The sequence below is a fragment of the Polypterus senegalus genome, chromosome 2 (genome assembly GCF_016835505.1).
Source record: "Polypterus senegalus isolate Bchr_013 chromosome 2, ASM1683550v1, whole genome shotgun sequence".
Lineage (NCBI taxonomy): Eukaryota > Metazoa > Chordata > Cladistia > Polypteriformes > Polypteridae > Polypterus > Polypterus senegalus.
This window is the reverse complement of record NC_053155.1, coordinates 35,258,977-35,284,268: the sequence shown is the minus strand read 5'-3', so window position 1 is coordinate 35,284,268 and position 25,292 is coordinate 35,258,977. Positions and strand designations below refer to the sequence as shown.

The 25,292-nt window shown below is 35.3% G+C and overlaps 1 protein-coding gene across 1 annotated transcript in view; it reads left to right on the top strand.

Annotated features, from left to right (window-relative positions):
• prkx (protein kinase X-linked) overlaps nt 1-25,292 on the top strand; it is a gene marked incomplete at its 5' end in the record, with an annotated part of 186,656 nt that overhangs the window by 128,788 nt on the left and 32,576 nt on the right. The window contains one exon of the mRNA XM_039746226.1: nt 8,920-9,039. Coding sequence (XP_039602160.1) covers nt 8,920-9,039 — 120 coding nt within the window. The remainder of the gene's footprint in view (nt 1-8,919; nt 9,040-25,292) is intronic.

The window sequence follows — 25,292 nt, the reverse complement described above, 5'->3', positions numbered from 1 at the left end:
GATTTAGTTGGTGAGTATATTACATCAAACAGGCATCGAAGATTTGACGATAAGTGTCGGCCCCTAATAAATCCAGTTTGGTCTTGTGATATTACCGAGGGGAGCACTTTCTCCATCCTTCTGGCTATGATTTTAGAGAGTATTTTAACGTTGTTATTCAGAAGTGAAATTGGTCTGTATGATGCACATTGTAATAAGTCCTTATTTTGTTTTGGAAAGACAGTGATTAATGCTTGGCGAAAGGTTTGTGGAAGAAATTGGTTATCTCTGGCTTCTGTAAATGTTGCTAATAGGAGGGGAGCTAGCTGAGCGGAGAATTTCTTGTAAAACTCTGCAGGGTAGCCATCAGGGCCTGCTGCTTTTCCACCTTGGAGTGACTTTATAGCATCTAGTAATTCTGATAACGCCAGAGGTTTATCAAGTTCCTCCACACTAAAAGCGTCTATTTGTGGTATCTGTAATGTATCCAGAAATGCATTAGATTGTATAATGTCTTTAAACTCAGTAGTATATAGGGATTTATAGTAGTCTCTGAAAGTGTGTAAGTGTAATTTATATTATTTGTCTTCTTATTGTGATTGTTGTTGTTTTTTATCCTTGCTTATGATTTATCTTTTAGGTAATGAAGGCTGGTCATTTTAGTAACAATGAATGGAAGTGGATACTTAAACAATACTGGAAGACAGAGAATGCCGAATTAATAAAGTTGTTAGGGCTATTGATTTAATAAAGTTATTGTAATAATCATAACTTGTATGTCTTTTTCTATGCGAACAATTGTAAACATACATTTCCCCACATCTGTATATATTGTGCAATTAAATTTATTTGACTTTTTTATTTATCTTTAGTGAGTTGTTAGATAACAAAGCAATTTTAAATTAAATCAGTCTGAGCATCTATTATTGACTCCAACCAGTTTAGTTAATGTTCACTATAATATATGGTAACTTTTTGTCATAAACCATGGATATGTTTCTATTCACTGTGTATAGTGGAAAATCTTATATAGTAAATATCCTTATGCTCTTGCATTTCTCATAACACAGGGAGATCTTAGATTTGCATGAACCCATTAAACTCAGGTTTGTTGTCATGTGTACACAATATGATGAAATTCTTACTTGTACTGTGTGTCTCCCACTAATTAGACTGTAAACACTAACAGAAACAGTAAATACATCCTACATTAAAAGTATCATTCTCTGATAAATTCAAGTAGCTGGAAGCCTGAGGAGCTATTGAGAAGCTTCATGTCCTGAAACTTTAACCTTCCTCCAGATCTAATGATGCAAATGTCAATTGTTCTGTACAAAGGAGGGAGAAAGTGACTATGCGGTATGTCTGAGGTATTTAATAATGTTGTTTGCCCATCCTGAGCAGAATGGAGTTGTGTTCCAGTTATATTCTAAGGCAAGTTCGGTACTCTCTGTAGTGCATTGTAAAGGTGTTATGCAGTCAGAGAGGATGGACTCCATAGTAGACCTGCATATACAGTATGTACAGTCATATGAAAATGTTTGGGAACCCCTCTCAACCTGCATAATAATTTACTTTCAATAAAAACGATAACGGTGGTATGTCTTTCGTTTCCAAGGAACATCTGAGTACTGGGGTGTTTTCCAAACAAAGATTTTTTAGCAAAGCAGTATTTAGTTGTATGAAATTAAATCAAATGTGAAAAACTGGCTGTGCAAAAATGTGGGTCCCCTTGTAATTTTGCTGATTCGAATGCATGTAACTGCGCAATATCAAACACCAAATTGGTTTGATTAGCTCATTAAGCCTTGAACTTCATAGACAGGTGTGTCCAATCATGAGAAAAGGTATTCAAGGTGGTCAGTTGCAAGTTGTGCTTCCCTTTGACTCTCTTCTGAAGAGTGACAGCATGGAATCCTCAAAGCAACTCTCAAAAGATCTGAAAACAAAGATTGTTCAGTGTTATGGTTTAGGGGAAGGCTACAAAAAGCTGTCTCAAAGGTTTAAACTGTCATTTTCAACTGTAAGGAATGTAATCAGGAAATGGAAGGCCACAGGCACAGTTGCTGTTAAACCCAGGTCTGGCAGGCCAAGAAAAATACAGGAGCGACATATGCTCAGGACTGTGAAAATGGTTACAGACAACTCACAGATCACCTCCAAAGACCTGCAAGAACATCTTACTGCAGATGGTGTATCTGTACATCGTTCTACAGTTAAGTGCAATTTGCACAAAGAATATCTTTATGGCAGGGTGATGAGAAATAAGCCCTTTCTGCACTCACGCCACAAACACAGTCACTTGTTATATGCAAATGCTCATTTAGACAAGCCAGATTTATTTTGGAACAAAGTGCTTTGGACTGATGAGACAAAAATTGAGTTAATTGGTCACAACAAAAAGTGCTTTGCATGGCGGAAGAAGAACACCGCATTCCAAGAAATTTGGTGGATGTTCCATCATGCTGTGTGGCTAGTTCAGGGACTGGGGCCCTTGTTAAAGTCGAGGGTAGGATGAATTCAACCCAATATCAACAAATTCTTCAGGATAATGTTCAAGTATCAGTCACAAAGTTGGTTACGCAGGATTTGGATATTCAAACAAGTCAATGACCCAAAGCACAGTTCGAAATCTAGAAAGGCATTCATGCAGAGGGAGAAGTACAGTGTTCTAGAATAGCCGTCACAATCCCCTGACTTGAATATCATCGAAAATCTATGGGATGATTTGAAGCAGGCTGTCCATGTTCAGCAGCCATTAAATTTAACTGAACTGGAGAGATTTTGTATGGAAGAATGGTCTAAAATACCTCCATCCAGAATCCAGACACTCATCAAAGGCTATAAGAGGCATATAGAGGCTGTTATATTTACAAAAGGACGCTCAACTACGTATTGATGTATTATCTCTGTTTGGGTGCCCCAATTTATGCACCTGTCTAATTTTGTTATGATGCATATTTTCTATTAATCCAATAAACTTAATATAACTGCTGAAATATTACTGTTTCCATAAGCCATGTCATATATTAAAAGGAAGTTACTACTTTGAAAGCTCAGTCAATGATAAACAAAAATCCAAAGAATTAAGAGGGGGTTCCCAAACTTTTTCATATGACTGTGTGTGTGTTCTTAAAAATGTTTGATATCTCTTGTTCTACCTAAGTCTTCATTGCCTTTCCTTGGTATCTATGTGTGTTTGAATCTTTCTTGATCGGCACACCCTCTGTTGAGTGCTTTTCTCACCTCCTGTCTGCTTTTATACTTCCTATCTTTGAATGAACTCCGTGTGCCTGTCATTATCCGATTTGTGCTACTTGCTTCCATGCCTTTACTTCTCCTCATATGTCTCACACTTGCATTATCACTTTTGATTGCACATGGGACTGAACACACACAGACCTTAGTGTTTTATTACATAGTAGATATTAAACTGCTCAAAAAATTAAAGGAACACATCGGATCTCATTGGGGAAAAAATCATGTTGGATATCTATACTGATATGGACTGAGTAATGTGTTAGGAATGAAAGGATGCCACGTTGATTCATGGAAATGAAAATTATCAACCTACAGAGGTCTGAATTCAAATACACCCCGAAAATCAAAGTGCAAAAATGATGCGGCAGGCTAGTCCATTTTGCCAAAATTTCATTGCAGCAACTCAAAATCGTATATAGTAGTTTGTATTGCCCCCACGTGCTTGTATGCATGAATGACAATGTTTTGAGCAGTATATATAGAATATATGTATAGAAATCCAAAATATTAAGGAGAAAGTAAGATATTTTAGATATTAAGATGCAAGGTCTAAAATTACATTTGAAATAGAAATAGAGAAGCAATATTCAGTAATAAAATAGCATAGTAAAAATAGATGCCAAGTATAAACTGAGTTGAGAGCAAATCCAAAATGTGGCCAAAGAAGGCTTCTGGTTGGTAACATCTCTCTCACTGTGTTATCTAGTCCAGGTTAGATATTAGAAAGTGTGATCTTAAAGTGGTGTACTGCATCCGGAGGTATGATTGTACTGTAAGTGTTATGAAAACAAAAGAAGCCTTTGTTAAGGTCTTGTTACATAAGAGTAAATTAGTAATAAAGTGTTACCAAATGGTGTTTTTGTTTTAGTGGCTTTCTATTCATTGTCTGTTACTGCAAGATTAACATAATTTATTCAATATTGTGTGTCCCAGGGTAAATTGGTATGTAGTTTTGAAATGATTCGCAGATTACATCACATTAAGTAGTTAAATTTTTCTGTATTATAAAGAAAGCAAGGCAGGCAATGGAGTTATATTAAACGAGGCAAAGGTCTTAAATTGCAGGTAATAAAAGACATCTTCAGCATCCATCACTTTTCTGACCAACACATTTGCTTCATATTCACAAAGAGTCAACACCTATCCTAGCAGTATTGATTGCTAGGCAGAAAACAAACCATAAATGAAGCATCAATCCATTGCAGGCTATACTAACATATAGTGGGCCAATTTACAATTAGCAGTCAATGTAACATGTTGAATTTTTAATATATTGTATATTGATGAAAATAGTCTTCTGTGCAGTGTTAATATTCTAGTTATAAGTATTGTTACTTGTATGCCTTTGAAATGTAAATATTAATGAAAACAGAAAATCAGCATTCATTCACTGTTATTTTTGTGACTATCAGTTTGGAAAATTGTAATTATTTAATTTTGAAAATTAAATGATACATTTAACTGCTGCTTCTGTTAATACTACTACTGATTCATTGATCTGTTGTCCTGGTTGTGAATCCTGTTTCTAGTCACTGTATGGAGTTTGTCCAAGTAGTCTGTTTTTCTTCTCACATTCTAAAGGCAGTCATATTATGTTAAATGATAATTGTGAAATTGGCATTGTGTTTACATATGTGCGCCCTGTGATGGATAGGCAAGGTACATTCCTGACCAACACTATGGATTACGTTAACAATTATATTAAGTAAGTTTAATAATAGGTTGATGAATATAATCATCTGTGATACGAGAATAAACGGAGAAGGCAAGATGGAGATGATTTTTTCTGTGGACGTTGCTTCATGTTTGTTGCATTTAGCTTGAATAATGATTTTTTTCAAAGATCGCCTTGTTGTTGCCACTTGCAAAATTGTCTCTATGTTATTTTCTTGTTTTCCTTGAGCTTGTATAGGATTTTTTTTATTACCTTAGATTCCCTTCTACAAGTGTATATTTCCAGTTGATAGGTTGTCAATATTAAATTGGCCCGATTTAAGTGTGTGTGTGTATATATAAGAATGCTGTGGATAGACTAGAGCCCAGCCTATGGTTGGTCCCTTCCCTATACCTGATGTTATCACCAGAAGCTAAGATGTTCTAATCACCCCTTAAACCGCCCCACCCAATTTAACCCTGAAATCAATTTGGACAAGTTTGAATCTGTTAATATATTTTCAAACTACAGATTTATTTGAAGAGGTCATTTAAAGAAAGGTCATTGCAAAGTGCCCTGACAGATTTTGAAATGGTTTTTAAACCAGTTTTTTTTTTATTTACTGTCAAACTGCAATTTAAATGCCACTAGATGGCACCCTTACTACAAGTATCCTGTGTCTGTTCCAATGTTAAATGAGATTAGTGACAATAAGAGAGCTGATTCTTTATCATTTGCATGATAAGGATATTATTTTATCATTGTTCTTCAGAGACACCTAATTATGTTGTGTAATTGTGTATATGTTTCAGAATTTCCTGAAAAGCCCATATTTAAATACTAGGCCTTTTGAAGGATATACTAATAAATATGAATTGGGTGTGTTTTAGTGCTATGATTAATGAAAGTAAAAAATGTCATCTCTTTCAGTTGAGTAATTTTACTGCAGGTAGCAATTAAAACTGGAATCCAGTTGTACATGGTTAAATGTTTCATCACTGTGCCATTCACTTCATTATCAATAATAAGGCACAGCAGAAGATTTAAATGAGGAGGAGTTGGGTTAAATACATTGTCACGTGTGAGTCCCTGTCTTGCACCTCAAAACACGAGGCTGTGTCTCAGTGCTTTAGCAAAACCGACTTTTTTCAGCTTGAAACAGGAACAGCATGGTTGTTTATTGTAGCAGGATCTACCACTCTCCAATACATAGACACAGCAATCAGGCAGGGTCATGGCCAGATTAGTGGCCAAGTAATCCTGTTCCCTGCATTTATAATGTTCCTTGCATCGCCTATCGACATAAAGTGTTTATAGCGCAACCTCACTTGACTCGGATCTGCTTTAGCTGCGAGCTGCTGCAGTGTTGGGAGCCCGCGGTTGTCCCGGCAGCTGATAAACTGTCTTCCATAGATGTGGCAATCGCGCTTCGGGATGCTCTTCAGCATGTCGTCCTGTTGGGGGGAGTCCCAAAAGAGTTTAGAAACCTTACAATATTATATATTAATATGTTAACATGGTAATATCTTTTTGTGGTGTGGCAACAGTAACTATTGTTTTTGCCCTAGAAAGGTGTGTTTTCATGCTTGAATAAGCATGGCCATTCAAAAGCTTTGTAGAGAAATAATGGGAATGAATAAACATAACACTTACTGTGTTTGTATTGTCCTGCATATTTCTGAAGCTGATTCCCAAAATCCAAGTGGGCCTTTCTAAATGAATTAAAATGTATTAAAATAAACTGCAGGGACTATATAAAACTACATAATAGAACCCTTTTTATGAGGCTTTTTAGTGCAATGAAGTATCGGTTATCCTAGTTTTAGAATTGTAGAGCAATTTTCCTTTCAAAATTTGAGCAGCTATATTGTATAAAAATATTTTTATGAAAGCAGCACCTTCAGAGGTGGATAATTATTTTGTATATTTTAGAAACTTGCATGAATCATGTCAGTGTAAGTTATCTTACTTGATAATTGTTACAGTATATCGTTTCATTACAGTGTATTGACGAGACAGAATATTTGGCCCAGCATATATTTTAATCTCAATACGCTTCTTTAAAAATACAGTGAACCCTCGTTTATCGCGGTTAATCCGTTCCAGACTCTACCGTGATAAATGAATTTTCGCGAAGTAGGATTCTTTATTTATAAATCAAATATTTTCGCAGTTAGAGTATAGAAAACCTGTTTACGACCTTCTAAATATGTTTTTTAACATTATTAGAGCCCTCTAGACATGAAACTACACCCTTTAGTCACCATTACACTCGTATTACTCAATATATTAGACAAAATAAGAGAAAATAAGACATATTAGACGTTACAAATATCATATTACTAGGCGCACTCGCCTTTTAAGGCGACCGACTTTTATCTTCAATTATTGTGCGCTCCATGTGTACATCAGGCATGTAAGTGTAGAGAATGAGAGCATCAAAGTGTCCATTCATAACATCTTTTTTTTTATCCCCTCAAGTGCCTGTCCAAAGTCGTACAATGTCAGCCTGAATCTATACCGCTAAAGACGGACTTTCATGCACTAAATAAGCTATAGATGAGAATAAGCAAGCACCATCTCCCCTGATATTTACTATGCGGTGAGGCATTTGTACTCCATCAACATTAATTATTTCCAGAGACATAATTTGTCTATTTTTCCAGCGCATTGCACAAAAGCAAGGAGCGATGAGAGCACCAGAACTCTGCTCACATCGCCCGCCATACCTCAAGCCGCAAGTTGTAAGTCTGTAATAAGCGGAATACCACTACGCTTTGCACTCATGGGACGGAAGGACAATCCCGAACGCTTTTCTATAGTAGATTATTGTACTGTACATTTAATTTTACACAACCACTAAACTATGAAGGCACGGCCTCAGTAGGAGAGTCTTCAGAGGTGGTGCAGTATCTTCAGCAGGTGCGTTGTTGTCTTCAGTGAAGAAGTACTAGGAGTAGGCAGTGGGTGTCTGGGTGCGCGGCTGAAGAACATCTTGATAGGCAGTTGCTGGCGCTGTCTTTTCACATGCGTGAGGAGGCTTTTGTAGGGTATTGCCATCTTTAATCATATACAAGAGTGTCACCTTCTTCTGGATAGTAAGCATCTTCCTCCGGCGCTTAGTTTTATTCACAGAAGGCTTAGAAAAAGCAGCACGTTTAGGAGCCATTGTAGGGCTTAGATAAAAATTCTCAGAAAGCGCATGTGTAGTGACGTAAGCGTGTATGAGAAAAAAATCGCGATAGAGTGAAGCCGCGAAACTCGAAGCGTGATATAGCGAGGGATCACTGTATTGTCAAATTGAGATCTGAGGGTCTCCAAACCACAAATGCCTCAGCATTGCTTAATGATTACTTTTGTTTACCTTTTTGTGAATAAGTACATTTTAACATGTATCCCTGCTGTCTTATTGAAGAACATACAGTATATTAATATAACAACTGGCCTCTAAAACATGTCTCATAATTTAAAAAATGATATCTCTTCTATCTCCTCTGAGGATCATTAAGTTGTTTTTATTACAGAATGATACTTTATTTTTTTTAAATTAAATGAAATAAAACCTGCTGAAAAAAATATGTTCCTCAGTTGTCAACTACTTGGGCCACAGGTATGTATAAAATGCAAAATTATTTTCCTCAGTTAAACAAAATCTAATTGAGGCAATTTTGCTTACATTTCAGCATTATACAATTCTATTACTTTTTCCATATTTCTTTCAAATGGAAAGATTTGTTTTTAAATTATTATTTTATAAAGGCTGACATCCTTACATGCAAGGTGCACACACAGAGACATCACTTTAACAGTGTTCTGAATGTGTTATAGAATGCCTAAAAATAAGTAAACCTTTTGAAAACTTGAACTCAAAATTATAACCCTGTCACTTATTGTGGTATTTCTTATTTGCATCCAGACACAGAAATTATAGATATGTGGAGGAAGAGATACTGTAGGTTTCAGTTTATAAACATAACTCCATTAAGTGACTAATGTCACATTAAGCATCTTCACTTTCTCTGCAGAACGTGGACCCTTTGTGGAACGCCAGAGTATCTTGCACCTGAGGTTATCCAAAGTAAAGGCCATGGAAGAGCTGTTGACTGGTGGGCCTTGGGAGTGCTAATCTTTGAAATGTTATCAGGGTGAGTAGATTTTTTATTTATTTTTTTATTTTTGAAATGTGATTAAGTAATTCAATACTATTGAATACTATTCAATGTTGAAGCTTTGATCCTGCAGTTCTGAATGTGACAGAAGACAGTAGGATCCTGCAAACTTTCCAGCATCAAAAGTATCTTTAAATTTCTTTGGCCAGGTAGCAGAGCATCAAGATGTGACCACTGATTAACAGAAATAGAAAAAAAAAGTAAGAAGAAGTTATTAGTAACTGAAATATATAGATGTAAATATTTAGGACTGTCTAATAGATATATTCTATAATAACAGTTGTATGTGTCCTGTAAACAAGTACACATCTTAAAATATGCAATTGTACAATATTAATTCTCTTAATAATAATCTTTTACAGGAGATGCCTCAATCCTTGAAAACACAGGTAGCCAATGTAATACTGTTCATATGGATGAAATTCATTTAGATTAAGTCTTTTTTGTTAAGATATAGTACTTATGCATTTTAAACAAGATGCCTGTGATTTTTGTCTTTTTCGGTAGTACAGAGTGCAACACAATAATCAAGTCAGATAAAAAATAGAAAGATTTAAATTTTCAGCCACTTTAAATGTTTTAAAATTACAATTTGTGCTATGTTTCTTAAATTAAAAAGTGCAAGGAGTAATGGTTGATATGTGATTAAAATGTAGCTCAGAATCCATTATTTACTTCTTGTTTAACATTTAAGGCCTGCCTAAGGTCTTCATTTTTTTACCACATTTAATGGCTAGAGTTTCTGTTTTTGCCTTGTTTAAAGAAATTGCTGCTGATCTATTCAGTAATTCTAGTCACACAGTTAATCAGAGTGTTAAAGCCCTGAATCATCTGATGATATCAAAATTGATCCCTGAAGTACACCATATCTAATATCATGTATTTTTACATACAGTCACCAAGATTTACAAAAACAAATTTCTCACTGCCATGTTTAGTTGAATTTAGTGTAAAATGTTACCAGAAAGACAAGCCATTATCTAAGGTAGTTAATGAGAATGCTGTGATCTATAGTATTCAACGCAGCACTCATTTTAAAAAGAACAAAGAATGATGTTTACTTTATGTTAAATAGTAGGAGGTCTGTATTATATTAGGTCTGATATTTTTAAATTTCAACACATAATGGTGGGGGTCTGAAACTTAAACTACCCCTTAAGAAAAGAACCTAAGAGTTGTACTGGTATTGTCACTCTCTACATCTAGAGTCTACAGATGCTATTAAGAAGACTTACAGAATTTTGAGTTCGGTAGCATGATGGGTAGAGTACAAGTCAATGGAGGTTATGCTTAAGGTTAACAGTGCCCTAATGAGGCCTCATCTGGTGTGTTGTATACAGTTTTGGTCTTGAAGCTACAAAAAGATATAGCAGCACTAGAAAACGTATAGAGTAGAATGACTAGGTTGATTTCAGACCTGCAGAGTACAGTTTATAAGGAGAGATTAAAGGAGTTAGATAGAACTTATTTGTCCCTCGAGGAAATTTGGCTTTTTATGGATGCTGTTTAAATGAATAAATATACACACACAATATGGTCTGAACACACACCAGAATGACTAGAAAGCAAGAAAATTAAAAAGAACAACTTCTGACTTGGCTGTCAAAATCATGGTGAGGCATTATGCAGGTGTATTGCTGTTGGTATTAAGGAGCCCCAATAGCATTTCTTTACACATTTAGTTTTGCCCTTATTTCTCCTTCCATGTTTCAATCTCCTGTATGCCCTCCTTGTTCTGTCTCTGTTTATTGTGAAACTCTCACAATCACTGCCATCCCTTTCCTGAAAAAAATGCTGGGAATTCCCTATCGGGCAGGATGGGTCTATGTTAAACAGGCAATGGCACTTTAAGATGAACGACTGAGAGAGCAATATTTCATCAATATAATTGATGTTTGAGCTAATTGCCATCCTCCATACATAGGCCTGTCAATAAGTATTGGGGCCAGACAATGTGGAATTAAGAAATTAATGTTAACCCTGAAAAAAGAAGTTATGGAGTGCTTTCTTAGAATCACTTTGATCAAGATTGTGAACACTATACTTCATCAAAAGTATACTTTTAATGCCTTTATGGGGTTTTTAAGGAGTTAAAAGAAGCTGTCAGAATCATTCACAGAAGTGAATAAATTTCCTGTAGTCAAACCTACCATGTATGTCCAGATGTGTTTTATGGGTCAGATGGATTAAACACTATACGAAAACGTGACTACCCCATTCAGCCATTGTGCTCACTTATTTTCACATGTCTGCATCGAACTGTAATAACCATGTTTCAAAACTTAGAAACACATTCTAGGAATTCACACTTCAAGGTTTATATAAACAGATATTGGTAAAAATGCATTTTATCTAAACATTTAGTTTTACATAAAGTGACTGGAAAACATATTGACAATATCTAATCTCTAAAATTGAAGCTCAGGTTTGCTAAATGTAAATATTACAATGAAATTCTTACTTGCATATCTTCCAAAGATTAGTAAGAGTAATGAGACACCAATAACAGACCACAAATTAATACAATGTCATACTTTTGATGCAACATTGGTATCTATACTGCATATATGCTACTCTATACATACCTCTTAGTTGAGCCTTGAGGCCTGTGTATGTATGCCACCATCAAATGGCAAAAACTAATACCCAAAATTTACAAACCTGATTACAGCACAATCATGCAAATAGCACAAGGAAATGCTTTACACCACGTGCCAGGGCAACTCAGATTAACTTCATGGTCATAAATACACAGTGATTGACAGATGTCCTTTTTGTCATCTATACTAATAAAAGGCAAAGCCCTCACTCACTCACTCACTGACTCATCACTAATTCTCCAACTTCCCGTGTAGGTAGAAGGCTGAAATTTGGCAGGCTTATTCCTTACAGCTTACTTACAAAAGTTGGGCAGGTTTCATTTCGAAATTCTACGCATAAGGGTCATAACTGGAAGCTATTTTTCTCCATATAATGTAATGGAGTTGAGTTGGAGATGGCCGTGGGGGGCGGAGTTTCGTGTGACATCATCACGCCTCCTACGTAAGTACGTAGAGAACAAGGAAGAACTACAAACAGCGATGAGCACAAAACGCCATTTCACAATTGAGAAGGCAGAAAAACATTATGAAGCAAATGATGCATACAAGCATATTCATAAGTACAGCTACTGCGGAAACAAAGCACGGTGTGAACCGTAAGTTTATATTAAATTAAGTTCATAGACAGGCTGCCACTAGCGTTTGTAATTTAGTGCCTGCCCATATAAGGCCGTCCATCAGCGGCAATCCAATACAAACACTGCCGGTAAATGTTCACGGGTGAAGGACTGTGCTTATGCAGAGGAAGATGAGATGGTCAGGGTGGTGTTTGGCACAAACTCATTGAAACTGCGAGAGAAACTTTTAAGTGCGGGTCTTAGCTGACATTACGAGATGGCACCAGTACAGCTGGGAACCTTCGATGCAAGAACACCAAGCGGCTCACGTGAACTGGCGCAGTGCACAGATAAAAGCAACAGTTCCAAAGAGTGCTGAACAAAAACCGAATTACACAATTGAGAAGGCAGCAAAAAAATATGAAGCGTCTTATACATACAATCATATTCATAAGTGCAGCTACTGCGGAAACAAAGCACATGGTGGAAAAAGTGAATGTCCTGCTAAAGGAAGACAGTGTAAAAAAAACCCGTGCATGCAGTTTGTCACATCACAGATAAAAGGAAGACGAGCTGTTTATTGATGCAGTAAGGAACTAATCGATGAATGAAACCTCTTATCTTTACAACGATTGACAAACACGGAATGTAACTTGAACACATCATACAAATACGAGCCTGATTGAAAGAAATAATGATAATCAAATCCTTGATGACAGCAACATTCAATAACACTCACAAAACAATTACTGTATATTGACAATCATGTTACGTTATTTTTAAAATGTTTCCTTTTCTTTTTCATAACTTCTACTTCTCCACTGCGGTACACGGGTATATATATAAATGTATATATATACCCCAATCTACAATACATACTTTAGCATAGACAAGCCAACGCTGTGGCTAATTGTAAAGTCTTAAGCCTCTAACGCCGACATTCGAGGTTCGATTCCCGAGAGGGATGCACTGAGTATGTATGCGCTACCGATTCATTTTACCTTAGCATCTCCTTGGTTTGGGACGTATGAAAAATATTAGGTTAACGCAGAATCATGTTACGTTATTTTTAAAATTTTCCCTTTCTTAGCACAAGCACAGCTGAGAAGCTTTGATGCATGTACTCCATAACGCGTTAAAAAATAACGCATTTAATCACACTTTCAATTCCAAGCAAACGGGAACTTTTGTCAATGCATGATTTCCTGGTACATCCATTACACTGATGCACACATCACAGCTACAAAAATGTTAGAGTCGGAATAAAGCGCGTTCCTACGACTGATCATTTCGACTTTCCGAGCGAAGCCTTGATAAAAGCATGGTTTTGTGCACACTGAAAAGCAAGCAAAATTAGATGCATTACAGAAAGCGGACTTTGTGGCTCTTACTGGGGATCATTGGACTTCCGTGACCGTTAGTAATTCTAAATACATCTAATTACAAAATGTTCAATGATCACACTGTTTTAGCCTAATGTACAAAATAATTTTGGCTAATGTTACTCAGAGTTTAAAGAGTAAGCTGGTCAAATTACCTTTTATGTTTCTGACTTATTTTTTAAGAAGAAAACTGCACTTTATGTTGAAATTTTGGTTATTATTATTTAAAGACAATACTATTCTGAAAATGTACTTAAAGTACTTAAACTACCACTTTATTTTTAAGTCTGCCCAATTTTAACCAGGGATGATATTTTTGTTTCTGTTTTGAATTCAAATGCAGTTTAAAAGCTTTTTTTTCAGAAATTAAAACAGCTTCAGTTTACAATATTCATGTCCATGTCTATTATTTGATTCTGTAAGCCCACTAAAACCGTTTTAAATTAAAAAAAAAACATTTGCGATTTGGGGCAAATTTACGTGTGCGATTACATACAATTAATCAAGATTAATTCTTACACAGCCTCTAATTAATTGGATTAATTTTTTAATAGAGTCCCACCCCTAATATATATATATATATATATATATATATATATGTAGATATATATATGTAGATTTGTATATATATGTGTATATACAGTATATTTATATATGTGTCTGTGTGTGTATATATATATATATGTAGATATATATATGTATGTATATATGTGTGTGTGTATATTTATGTGTATATGTATAGATATGTATATATATATGTTTATGTGTGTGTGTGTGTAAATATATATATATATATATATATATATTTATATATATATATGCCAGCAACACTCATGACAATGACAAAACAATTACATTATCAATCATGTTACGTTATTATTAAAATGTTTCCTTTTCTTTTTACTTCTCCGCTGCCAATGCAGGTATTTTGCTATATATATATATATATATATATATATATATAAATAATATAAATAGATAGATATGACAACAACACTCATATCAATGACAAAACAATTACATTAACAATCATCTTACGTTATTTTTAAAATGTTTGCTTTTCTTTTTCATAACTTCTTTAACACACTACTTCGCTGCGAAGCGCGGGTATTGGTGGCTTGTGTTTACATAAGTGCAAATTGAAATCCTCATTATTTTGCTGCAATATTAAAATAATACTACTAACATTTGTTTTTCCTTCTACTTGTTTTCATTACATATGGCTAATATTGGCAATACCATTGCATGCTATTCATCAGTATACAGTAAACTATTTTTTTACACAAATTCAGTGCAGTATGATTAGTGGGTAATGCTTTTGAATCTGAGGCTTCTGGGTTAAAATACTTTTGCCAACACTGTGTGCTGTGAGCAAGCCACTTCATCAGCCTGTTCTCCAATTGCAAAAACAGAACAAAGATGACCAATTGTAGCTCAAATGTTGCCTTGGATAAAGACTTCAGCCAACTTAGTAAGTAATATTAATAACTCAAATGTTGCCTTGAATAAAGACGTCATCCAAGTAAGTAAATAATATTAATAATGATATATTGAAAAATGCATTTGGCAAAATCATCATCTGTATTTACTTCTTGTGATGATGGCTGCTATTACATTCTTAATGTCCTGTTGCTGAGAATGCTATCTGTGTTATCTATAAATGACATTTTATAAAGCTCATCATTTATTTTTTTACAAAATCTGTCAATAAGATGTAACAATCACCTTAAATATTTTTCTTCCACACATTACTAATAAAGATAAGGACAGATTTTAAAGATGATAATGGTAATAAAAAAATGGATAGATAAATGTTTATATGTAGCTGTATAGTGTGGTATATAACAGGCTTCATGAGCAAAGAAATGTTTACTGAACATGTGAGAAACACAAATTTAAGTATTAAATTCACATGTTGTATCTTTTTTTGTTTTGTTTTACTGGAGGCAGTTACTGTCTGCAGCTCAGAACTTTCTTGATGTTTCTTTTTGGAGCTATGATGTAACTGAACAAATCTGGAAAGAATGCCTATTTGATTCTTGAACAACGTTTTCTTTAAGTATAATACTTATCTAGTGCTGATATAACATATACAGTAGCTTAGCTGGCCCATTGATGTGATAGCTAACTAAAGCTAAAGTGCCGAAAGGAAACTGGTAGGCACAATAACAACCACAAGGCTTGATATTCTTTTGCAGTGTAACAACAAATCAAGAAGATTTTATTGCATTGAAGAGATTTTATAGGCTTGGTGAGGATTTCAGCAAAGGGTATATAGAAGGTGATAAACAAAAAAGAAATACTAGTAAAAATCAATGAGAAAAAAATAATTCTAACATTGTTTTAGCAGTGCCACATGAATATTTTGGATATTATCATTCACACATATGCTTTAAACCATCTCCTTGTTGTATCAATGAGGAGCCATAGCATGCAAGACAGTACTGAGGTAAAACTCTCTGGCAGTGTTGTGTTTGTCAATAAATGAGCTTTTGAATTTTAAACCTTATGAAGTTTGTGTAAACAAATGCTTAGGAAGACCAATCTAAAGGGCATTATAGTAGAACAGTCTTGAAAAAATAAAAGCACGAATTGGAGGTTCAACAGCAGGATAGTATAGAAAGGACTGAATACAATAAATGTTTGTAAGATGAAAATAAGGAGATTTGCAAACAGCTTTTAAATGAGATTGAAGTGAAAGTTCAAAATCAAACACAACACCCAGGTTTCACAAAAAGTTACTGACACTGAAAGTGTTACTGCATAAAGTAGCTGAAGCTAAAAATATGGAATTACTGTTACTTCAAGTACATAGCACATAATCATTGTAACACTAATTAACATTACATTTGCTTCATAAACCACATTAAAAGCACAAATGTAGTGTTTGCTGGTTCTTTTTTAGCAATGAAGTATGCTGTTTTAACAGCCCAATTAACAGTGTGTTTCTGTGATTGTGTGCATCCATTAGCGTTTTAAATGTCTTATCATTAGATTCACCTTATTCTTCAAATATGAGTTGAGATGCACATCTGTCTGGTAGATATGGAGGATGTAAACACTAACTAAATAATTTTGTTTTAGATTTAACATGTAGATTAGTAAAAAGTATAGGGAAAACCACACAGTTTAAAACTTGCATTTATTTTTTACTCCCTAAGCTGTGCAACTACAATATACACCTACTCCCACAAACCAAGACTGATTAGACCAGATGAACTATTAGCCTGATAAGTATATTCAGAGGATGTAACTTCCTCGTGTTAAATCAGTCTCAGATCACAACTTATTGTTCACATCATGGTTTTTCCAAGGTGTGCATGAATCCTATATTTTTATTTCTGACATTTTTAGTGAATTAGTATTACTATGAAAAAGTAATTATAGGTATCTTGAGTGTAAAGCTGTTTAAAATCGTCTGAAGGTCCTTTGGTCTAGGTAGTCTTTATGGATTATAGGGCCTCACTTGAGTCACAAAAATTCTGGGGAACAAGCCAAAGAAAATCTTCATTCTGTACTTAGTTAATTACAAATGTCAGCCAGCACCACAGTTTGACTTTGGAGTTAGGAAAAGACAATGATGCATTTTTATTACTCTTCAATATTTTTGTTTTTTTAAACTGCTGCTGGATTATTTGAATTTCCCATTGGGATTAATAAAGTATTTTACTCTATCTATCTATCTATCTATCTATCTATCTATCTATCTATCTATCTATCTATCTATCTATTAGTGAATATGCAACGTTATTTTAAGTGAATATATTTGGAAGGTGCCTCCTTGATCTGTAAAAGTACCACAGGGTAGTATAAATAGATCCAAGAGTGGTTTAAAAATGTTTGTTGTTTTGTTATCTGCAAATTTGATTACTCCCTCAGTTTATCCTTCCAGCTTCTAGTCCAGTTTCAGGGTCATTACTTTTTGAGTCCCACCCAATACAGCTTTCTTTATTTTGATTTGTAAGCAAAAGCTTTTTTTAATTTATTTTCTGGATTAGTTCTTGATTGAACCATCTAGTTACTGGTATTGATCTGTGAATAATATTTAAGGAATTGATTAGCTAAAAATAGGAAATGCCTTTTTTTTTTTTTCTTAACATTTCTGAAATTATGACTTTGCAACAATAGATGGCAGTATTGTCTAGGCACTACAATCCATAATTGCTTTATTTTTTTTTTTCCATTGATGTATACTGCAAATTGCTGAACAATGCACTCTGTCGGACAGATATTAAGATTTTTTTTCATTGGTGTTGATGGTTATCATTTCAAATGTATCTTCACTAGCAACACTCATTATAAAAGTATAACACGAATGTCCATAAATACTTTAAAAGAATTAAAAGACTACACTTTCAGCTTACGGATAACAGTATATCCAAAGGCATCTATGTATCAGCTTTACTGCATTTTTGAAAATTTGAAATAATCATATAACATGGTGCTGATAAAAACCTTTTAATGTGCCCTTCATAGCAGATAGCAGTGAACATGGCAGTTTGGCAGAGACAGAACAGAGTTTAGTTTGGCAGGTCACTTGACTTTTCAGTATCTTAATGTGACTGCATTTTTTCCAGTTCTGCTGAGGGCTGATGTAAGGTGCAGGTGCGGGTTGCTGAAATGAACTGGAAAGAAATTAGGGAGAACAGGCAATGTTTTACAAAGCAACCTTCTTCCAGCATATTTCTTTCAGTTAGACCAAAGATCTTCAACAGAGGTCTTGTATTGAGAGCTCTTTTACCACTTCTTAGTTGACATAAAAATTAGATTTATACAGACTACCTGTGATGAGCCACTTCTAAATGCAAAATACAAAATTAAAGAAAGTAAGTTAATTAGGGATTGTATTGTTCACACCTCAAAGCCATGTATACACCTTTTTAATGTTTTGTTTATTATTGATGAGAAACTGTAATTAAAAGAGTTTAAAGTCTGATATTTATACTGAACAGCAGCAAATTGGTTTTAACTTACATTAGATTAACATTTTAATTTTTAATGTTTAAGTTCATCCTCTGTGTCTTTTTTTTTTTTTTTTTTTTGCAGAATTGTAAATTTCTCAGATATTTTACTCATTCTCGCACCCTTTGGTTCAGCAAAATTATCGTCTGCATACTGTAATCACGATGGATATGAATAATTCCATTGTCTGCGCCTTGCTGATGTAGCATGTTCTCAGGACAGTACATGCCTTCATGGTATAGGTGTTGATTTCTACAAAAGTGAAGGCTAAAATCATAGAAAACCTCCCAAAAATCAAATGAAAGATGCATATTTAAATTATATGTATACAGAGATGAATGAACAAATACAATTAGAATGAAACTAATTATTTAAAAAAGAAACAGTAGATTTAATCAAAAATAACAATTACATGTTCAGCTGATATTGAAAACACCAAAACTAATATTACACAAAGTATTAATACCTTCAAAAAGAACAAGGAGGATAAAAGGTAAAAAATATGCTCAAAGCATACAATTATTCAACTTAAAATTATATATCGAGCACATCTGTCTCGCTTAAAATTGTCTAAAATATTTCCAGGGCAAGATTCAACCTGCAAATGTGCAATCAAGTTCCAGCCTCACTGGGTCACATGTTTTGGGCCTGCGACAAATTTATATCATTCTGGGCCAAAATTTTTAAATGCCTTTCAGACAGCCTTGGTGTCGCAATCCCTCCTAACCCATTAACAGCTGTGTTTGGTGTACTTTCAGATGGCCTTAAAGTGGAGAAGGACAAACAAACTGTAATTGCCTTTACTACACTATTGATACGCAGACTTATCTTGCTCAACTGGAAGAATCCTAACTCTCCCTTTTTAAGTCAGTGGGTAACGGATGTTATATATTATTTGAAACTGGAAAAAATAAAATTCTCACTTAATGGATCTGTGCAGACATTTTTCAAAACCTGGCAGGATCTAGTCAATAACATTCTAGAATAAGCTTTTAAAGCACTGAGAAAACAGATTCTCTCACCATTTTCTTTTTTTTTTTCTCCATGTATCTATATTCACTTATTAATTTATCTATTTACTTATTTTTACTAGGTTTAAGCTTTATTCTGCTGCCCATGCTCTCTTTCTCAGGGGTGGGGGTTGATTTGTTGTCAATCCTGTTCATGTAAAATTGATCTATTTGTATGGAATGTTGTGTGATTTCAAAATAATTTATAAAAAAAGGGAAAAAATGGAACTAAATATGAAAAACTAAAGTGAAAAAGAACAAGGGGTAAGAAAAAAAGGTAAAAAATAGAACTAAATATAAAAGATGAAATAAACTCACAAAAACTTTTAATTAATAGCTCTGAATCATTAACCCAAAGCCAGAGATACATTATACTTTGTGACTGTTTACTGTGTAGTTAGGTATGCATGTCCAACACTACATATGTCAGTTGTGGTCTGTAGAGGGTGCTTTTGAGCCAAAAGCAAATATTTCCTGTGGGCTAAATATAAATAAAAAAGTAAAAATCTTTTCCTTTAGACAAGACTTTTTCTGAGTCAGTAAGTAAAGTATGTCCAGTACATTATAATCAATCAGATACCGTATACATTCTATGTGCTTGCTTACCATTGTGCATCATGCCTTATGTATTCATGTTCAGTAAGCAGTACCAGAGTAAATACATGTGCATGCACTCAAGTAAATGTCAATGTGGAAAAATTAATTTGCATCAAATCAACTTGCTGGTCAGTAATCACAATTAAAAAGTAAACTCTGGAAGAAGCCATAGTTTTTCTAAAATAACACATCTACTTCCTTTGAGTTCCTTTGAGTTCATGCCATCTGCCCTGGGTAGTTCTTTGGAATTTGCTGATGCCTCTGCAATATGTGACTCTAGAATCAGTACATATAAAGCAGGGGCTTGTCTAGTACTATTGTAATTTCAAGATTCTAAACAGTGAGAATTAAGACCACAAATTTTCCAACCCGCTCTATCCTAACATAGGGTCACGGGGGTCTGCTGCAGCCAATCCCAGCCAACACAGGCCGCAAGGCAGGAACAAACCCCGGGCAGGGCGTCAGCCTATCGCCGGGGACACACACACACCAAGCACACACTAGGGACAATTTAGGATCGCCAATGCACCTAACCAGCATGTCTTTGGACTGTGGGGGGAAACCCACGCAGACACAGGGAGAACATGCAAACTCCACGCAGGGAGGACCCAGGAAGTGAACCTAGGTCTCCTTACTGCGAGACAGCAGTGCTACCACTGCGCCACCATGCCACCCACCAGGAAGTCAAACTTACCATAAACCACTGAACATCTCAAACGTCAAAGAGAACAAAACAATACACAATGAAAGGAATACTATGTGCCATACAAAAGTGAGAAGGAGAGCCAAAGCAAATGGCATCGCCGAGGCCATCCCGAATTCTTATTTTTTTCCTCTTGTGTGACTGTAGCTTGATTAACAACAGCACCTGAGGGTCATGAACAATGCAAAGACATTACCTCTTTAGGTTCCAAACTAAATTAAAAGCAATAAACTATTAAAGAAAACATGGATGGAAATAACAAAAAAAAAAAAAATAAGTAGAGCTTAGGGTAGAAGCATAACAGACCCTGGCAGTAGGAAAGAACATTGATTATAATTTATATTGGAAGATTTCAATAAACTTGGTATCCTGGGGCTATGAGGCAGCAGCAGTGACCTATAATCCACTTCCCCACCCATGTTACAAATTAGCTATCCATCAATTTTGTAACCACTTTTTCAGGATTGCTAATCTGATTCTGCTTTTCAGTTCTGGCCTACAAACAGCCTATATGGAAGGAATGTGCCTGAGAGGTCTCTTGATGATTTACCCTCCAAGGCTTCATGTTGATTTAGCACAGTGATAGATAAAAGTTAATTGATTAAAAAAAATTAAAAAATCTGAGAACTATAGTAGTAAATTAGAATCCTAAAATTCAAAAATAATTTGACACCTGCACATTGGTACTGTCATTACTATATAACACTGATAAAACATATATTTTAGTTTACAGACTATACTGTTTCTTACTTTTCTATTTAGGCATATTTTTAGTATATACTGTATGTATGCTACATCTAATATGATTTGACCTCACACCATACATAACTTAGAAAATAACTTTGCTTACCCCTAAAATCTCATGTTTTACTTTCTATGCTTGTTTTTCCCATAAAAGGTATCACACAGGTATTTCTTTGGAGTTTCTTGTCACCATTTAGAAAGCTGAAATTCATGACACTCTTTCCTATTTAGGAAGTCTTTTTTTTTTTTACTTCTACTTTTTGTTTCTTAAATATAAACTGATTGACACTTTTTAAGCAACTTAATTTTTTGCCTTGTGAAATGTTTATTTACACAAGTGAACCTTCATCTCTCTACTGTCTGTTCATTTTATCTTGTCAAATACAGCATATTCTCAAGGTATGTCACTATAGCTCAATTATGACTCTGTAACAACAACACTTCTTTGCTGGCAGCAGTGGCAGACAATCAAATGTATTTTATATAGCACTTTTTTGCAGTAAACCCAATGTTAAAACTCTACATACACAGTATACTTGGTTTTAGATGGGCTGGTTATGTTATTTCCTTAGGGCCACACAGTCAAGTACCTAATGAGACAGGCCACAATACTTTGCCTAAGCATGTTATAATCAAAATGGTATAGAGATTATCTGATTATTTTTAGGTTTTCAACCTTTAGTGTTTGCTAGATTGCTTATTTAGTTCTAAACATAGAGGGCTGTTCAACTCATTGTTATTATATCAATACTTCTATTTAAAAATTTACCTTCCTACTTGTTACATGCTGTTACAAGGCTCTTGAATTTAGAGTACATACAGACTACATTTAAAATACAATTTAAACATAAAATTCTTTAACCCAATTAATACTTCTCTCTGTCACAGATACCCAGAGCCTACTCTGACAAAATTAGAGTCAGGGTATGAATCAGCTGTTTATAGGGCACCATTCCATCACAGGACCCACACACGCTCACATTAATCCAGTTTAGAATCACCAGATTAATTTAACATGCTTGTCTTTGAGATGTGGGAGGTAACCCAGACACAAACTCCTGCAGATGAAGAATGTTCAAACAGTGACTTGCCACTGGGTTTGAACCCAGGACATTGAAGTTGTGAGGCAGCAGTAATGACCTCTGTGTCACCATGCTGTTTTGGCCTGAGTAAGTAAACACACTTAATCTCAGGTATTGACTTCAGTAGGGATCATAGTTACTGAATACAAAGGAATTTTTGTTGACACTACGAAAATACACTGTACTGTACCTAGTTTTTTGAATATTTATTTTTCAAAAAGATGGTATTCACTGATGTTTAAGAAATTAACATATGTTCATCCATTCTTTTTGGTAAGGTTTTTTTGTTGATCCTTGATGGTTTTCTCTTGGTTTTTCTAATATATCACATTTTACCGCATTGTTGCGATTCTGTCCCGTACTGGGAGTACTTGTGGCTTTATGTGAATTCCACTGAACACCACCTAGTATATTAAGCCAAAAAATTAAAACTAACAGATTTTACTTAGGGCAGTGTCTTGTGCATTTACCTATCCATAAATATCCTATAAATAATCTTTATGTCTTATACTTGTTGAGAGGTTTGATTAATTTTTGTCCCATTTTATTCTTTAATGTCATTCAGATAAATAAAATTTGAGGGTTTACGTAGCATAATATCCAGCATTTGATAAAAATGTGTAGTTCTGCATTCTGGCAATATAGCTGTCACATTAAAACATTTAAGACAAAAATATTTTTAATACTAAAATAACAAATACTTGTTTTTAAATAAATTTGTATCTGTCCACACTTATTAATGAATACTGCTCAAAATTAACATTCAGATTTTTATTTGAAGTAAGCTTGTGTAACAGTTAATTGAAGTGTTGAAGATTTAATAGGCTGCAGTATAAACGTTGCAGTCTTGGCAAGGAATTTGGAGTATGATATTATTGAGGCTGATTTATTACTGCATACGTAAGCACCTAGTTTGTACACCCTTTGAAAATGTATTAGTCCTTTTATTTTACTTTTGGTTATTAGAATTATTACTTATTTTTGTGTTTACCTTGATTTGATTCTAATGAATGAGTGGAAACATTCAGCAATTTTAATTGTTTTCAACACCCGTTCTTCAAACTTCAGTTCCTTTTATCTCTTGCCTACTTATCTCTTCAAAATGATGCCTGCTTCTCTTTTTGCCAGAATTGAGTTTTACTTTCCACACATTTCTAAGTTGTTTTTTGTCTCTAAAGTGAATAACACTGATCTTATGATCTTATGGACATTTATTTATTGCTGGTTTTTATTTGTCTTTTAAAGTTCTTATTCTTTTAATGTCCCGTTTTTGTGAAGAAGGTTTGGGTTGATTTTACTGTGGGGTTAGTGTTAGTGCATTTATTATTGTGGGGTTAGTGTTAGTTTATTGGTTTTAGTGCAGTGTAGAGTGGCTAAGCTGTGGACCTGAGCTCCAGTTGCACTGGGTTGGCAGTGGTGTGGAGCCTTCCCGTGCAAGTGGAGTCATATGGAGGAATGGAATGTGGTTTTATGGGTCCACAGCTCTCTCAGCAAAGACCAGTTTTTTTAAATAAATAATCACTGCACTTGCGGCTTAGTGAGGGGTCGTGGTGGCTGTAGCGAATCTCAGGGCGATCTGTGGTGTGGGCGTTTCTCACCAAGTGCACATGTGAGAGATTGCCCACATCCGTGATTGTTCCTGAGGCTGCCAATGTGCTGCAGTTGCTATGGCCCCTCTCAATATATAGAAGCTTGAGTCAGATGGAAAGGAGGAAAAAAAGGAAAGAGAAAAAGAAGATAAGGAAACGGAGGTTGCAGCAGGAAGCAGGAAGTGAACGAGCGAGCAAGTCGGTGCAGGAGAGTGAGTGAGAGTAGGCTCACAGCAGATGAGCAGGCCGCCTGGGCGTTTGGCTGACACCTGGGGAAGTAATAGTTATGGTCGCTCCCGCAGAGTTTGCTTTGGAGGGAGGGAGTGACCAGAAGACCGGCAGCGGGAGTCGGGACTTAGGACGTGGTGTCCCCTGCATGAGAGCCTTGGTCGCGGGGGAATTCCCAAGTCGCTGTCCGGAGGAGCCGACTGGAGCCAAGGATCGGTGAGGCAATCGGAACAGCAGAAGCAGGTACAAAGATGGTCATCTGATGTAGGGTGTAGGGTGACTCCCCTATTGAAGTCCAGACAGGAGAAGTAGGGGGGTCGCCAGTAGTAGAAACAGGATGCACCGGATTTTTAAAATGACAGCTTCCAGCATGATTTTAACCTCGTTGTTTTAAAGGTTGTTTTTTCTAATGGATTTTAAACCTCCACAATTCCACTGTTTTTATGGATTATTTATTTGATGAAGACTTTTGGGAACCACGGCACTTTATTTAACTTTGAACACTGTTTTGTTTTACTGTTTTAAATAAAAGCACATTGCACTTTGTATATCATCCCCTTGCTATATTGTTGCCTCACTGTCTAGCTCATCGGTAACATTACCGACAGTGTTGGGTTCATGGGCTCCTGAACAGCAGATGGGAGCATGGAGCTGAATCCGCATCGTCACACTGGGCCAACAATCCCAGCCAACACAGGGCGCAAGGCAGGAACAAACCCTGGGCAGGGTGCCAGCCCACCACAGGGCACACAAACTAGGGACAGTTTGGAATCTG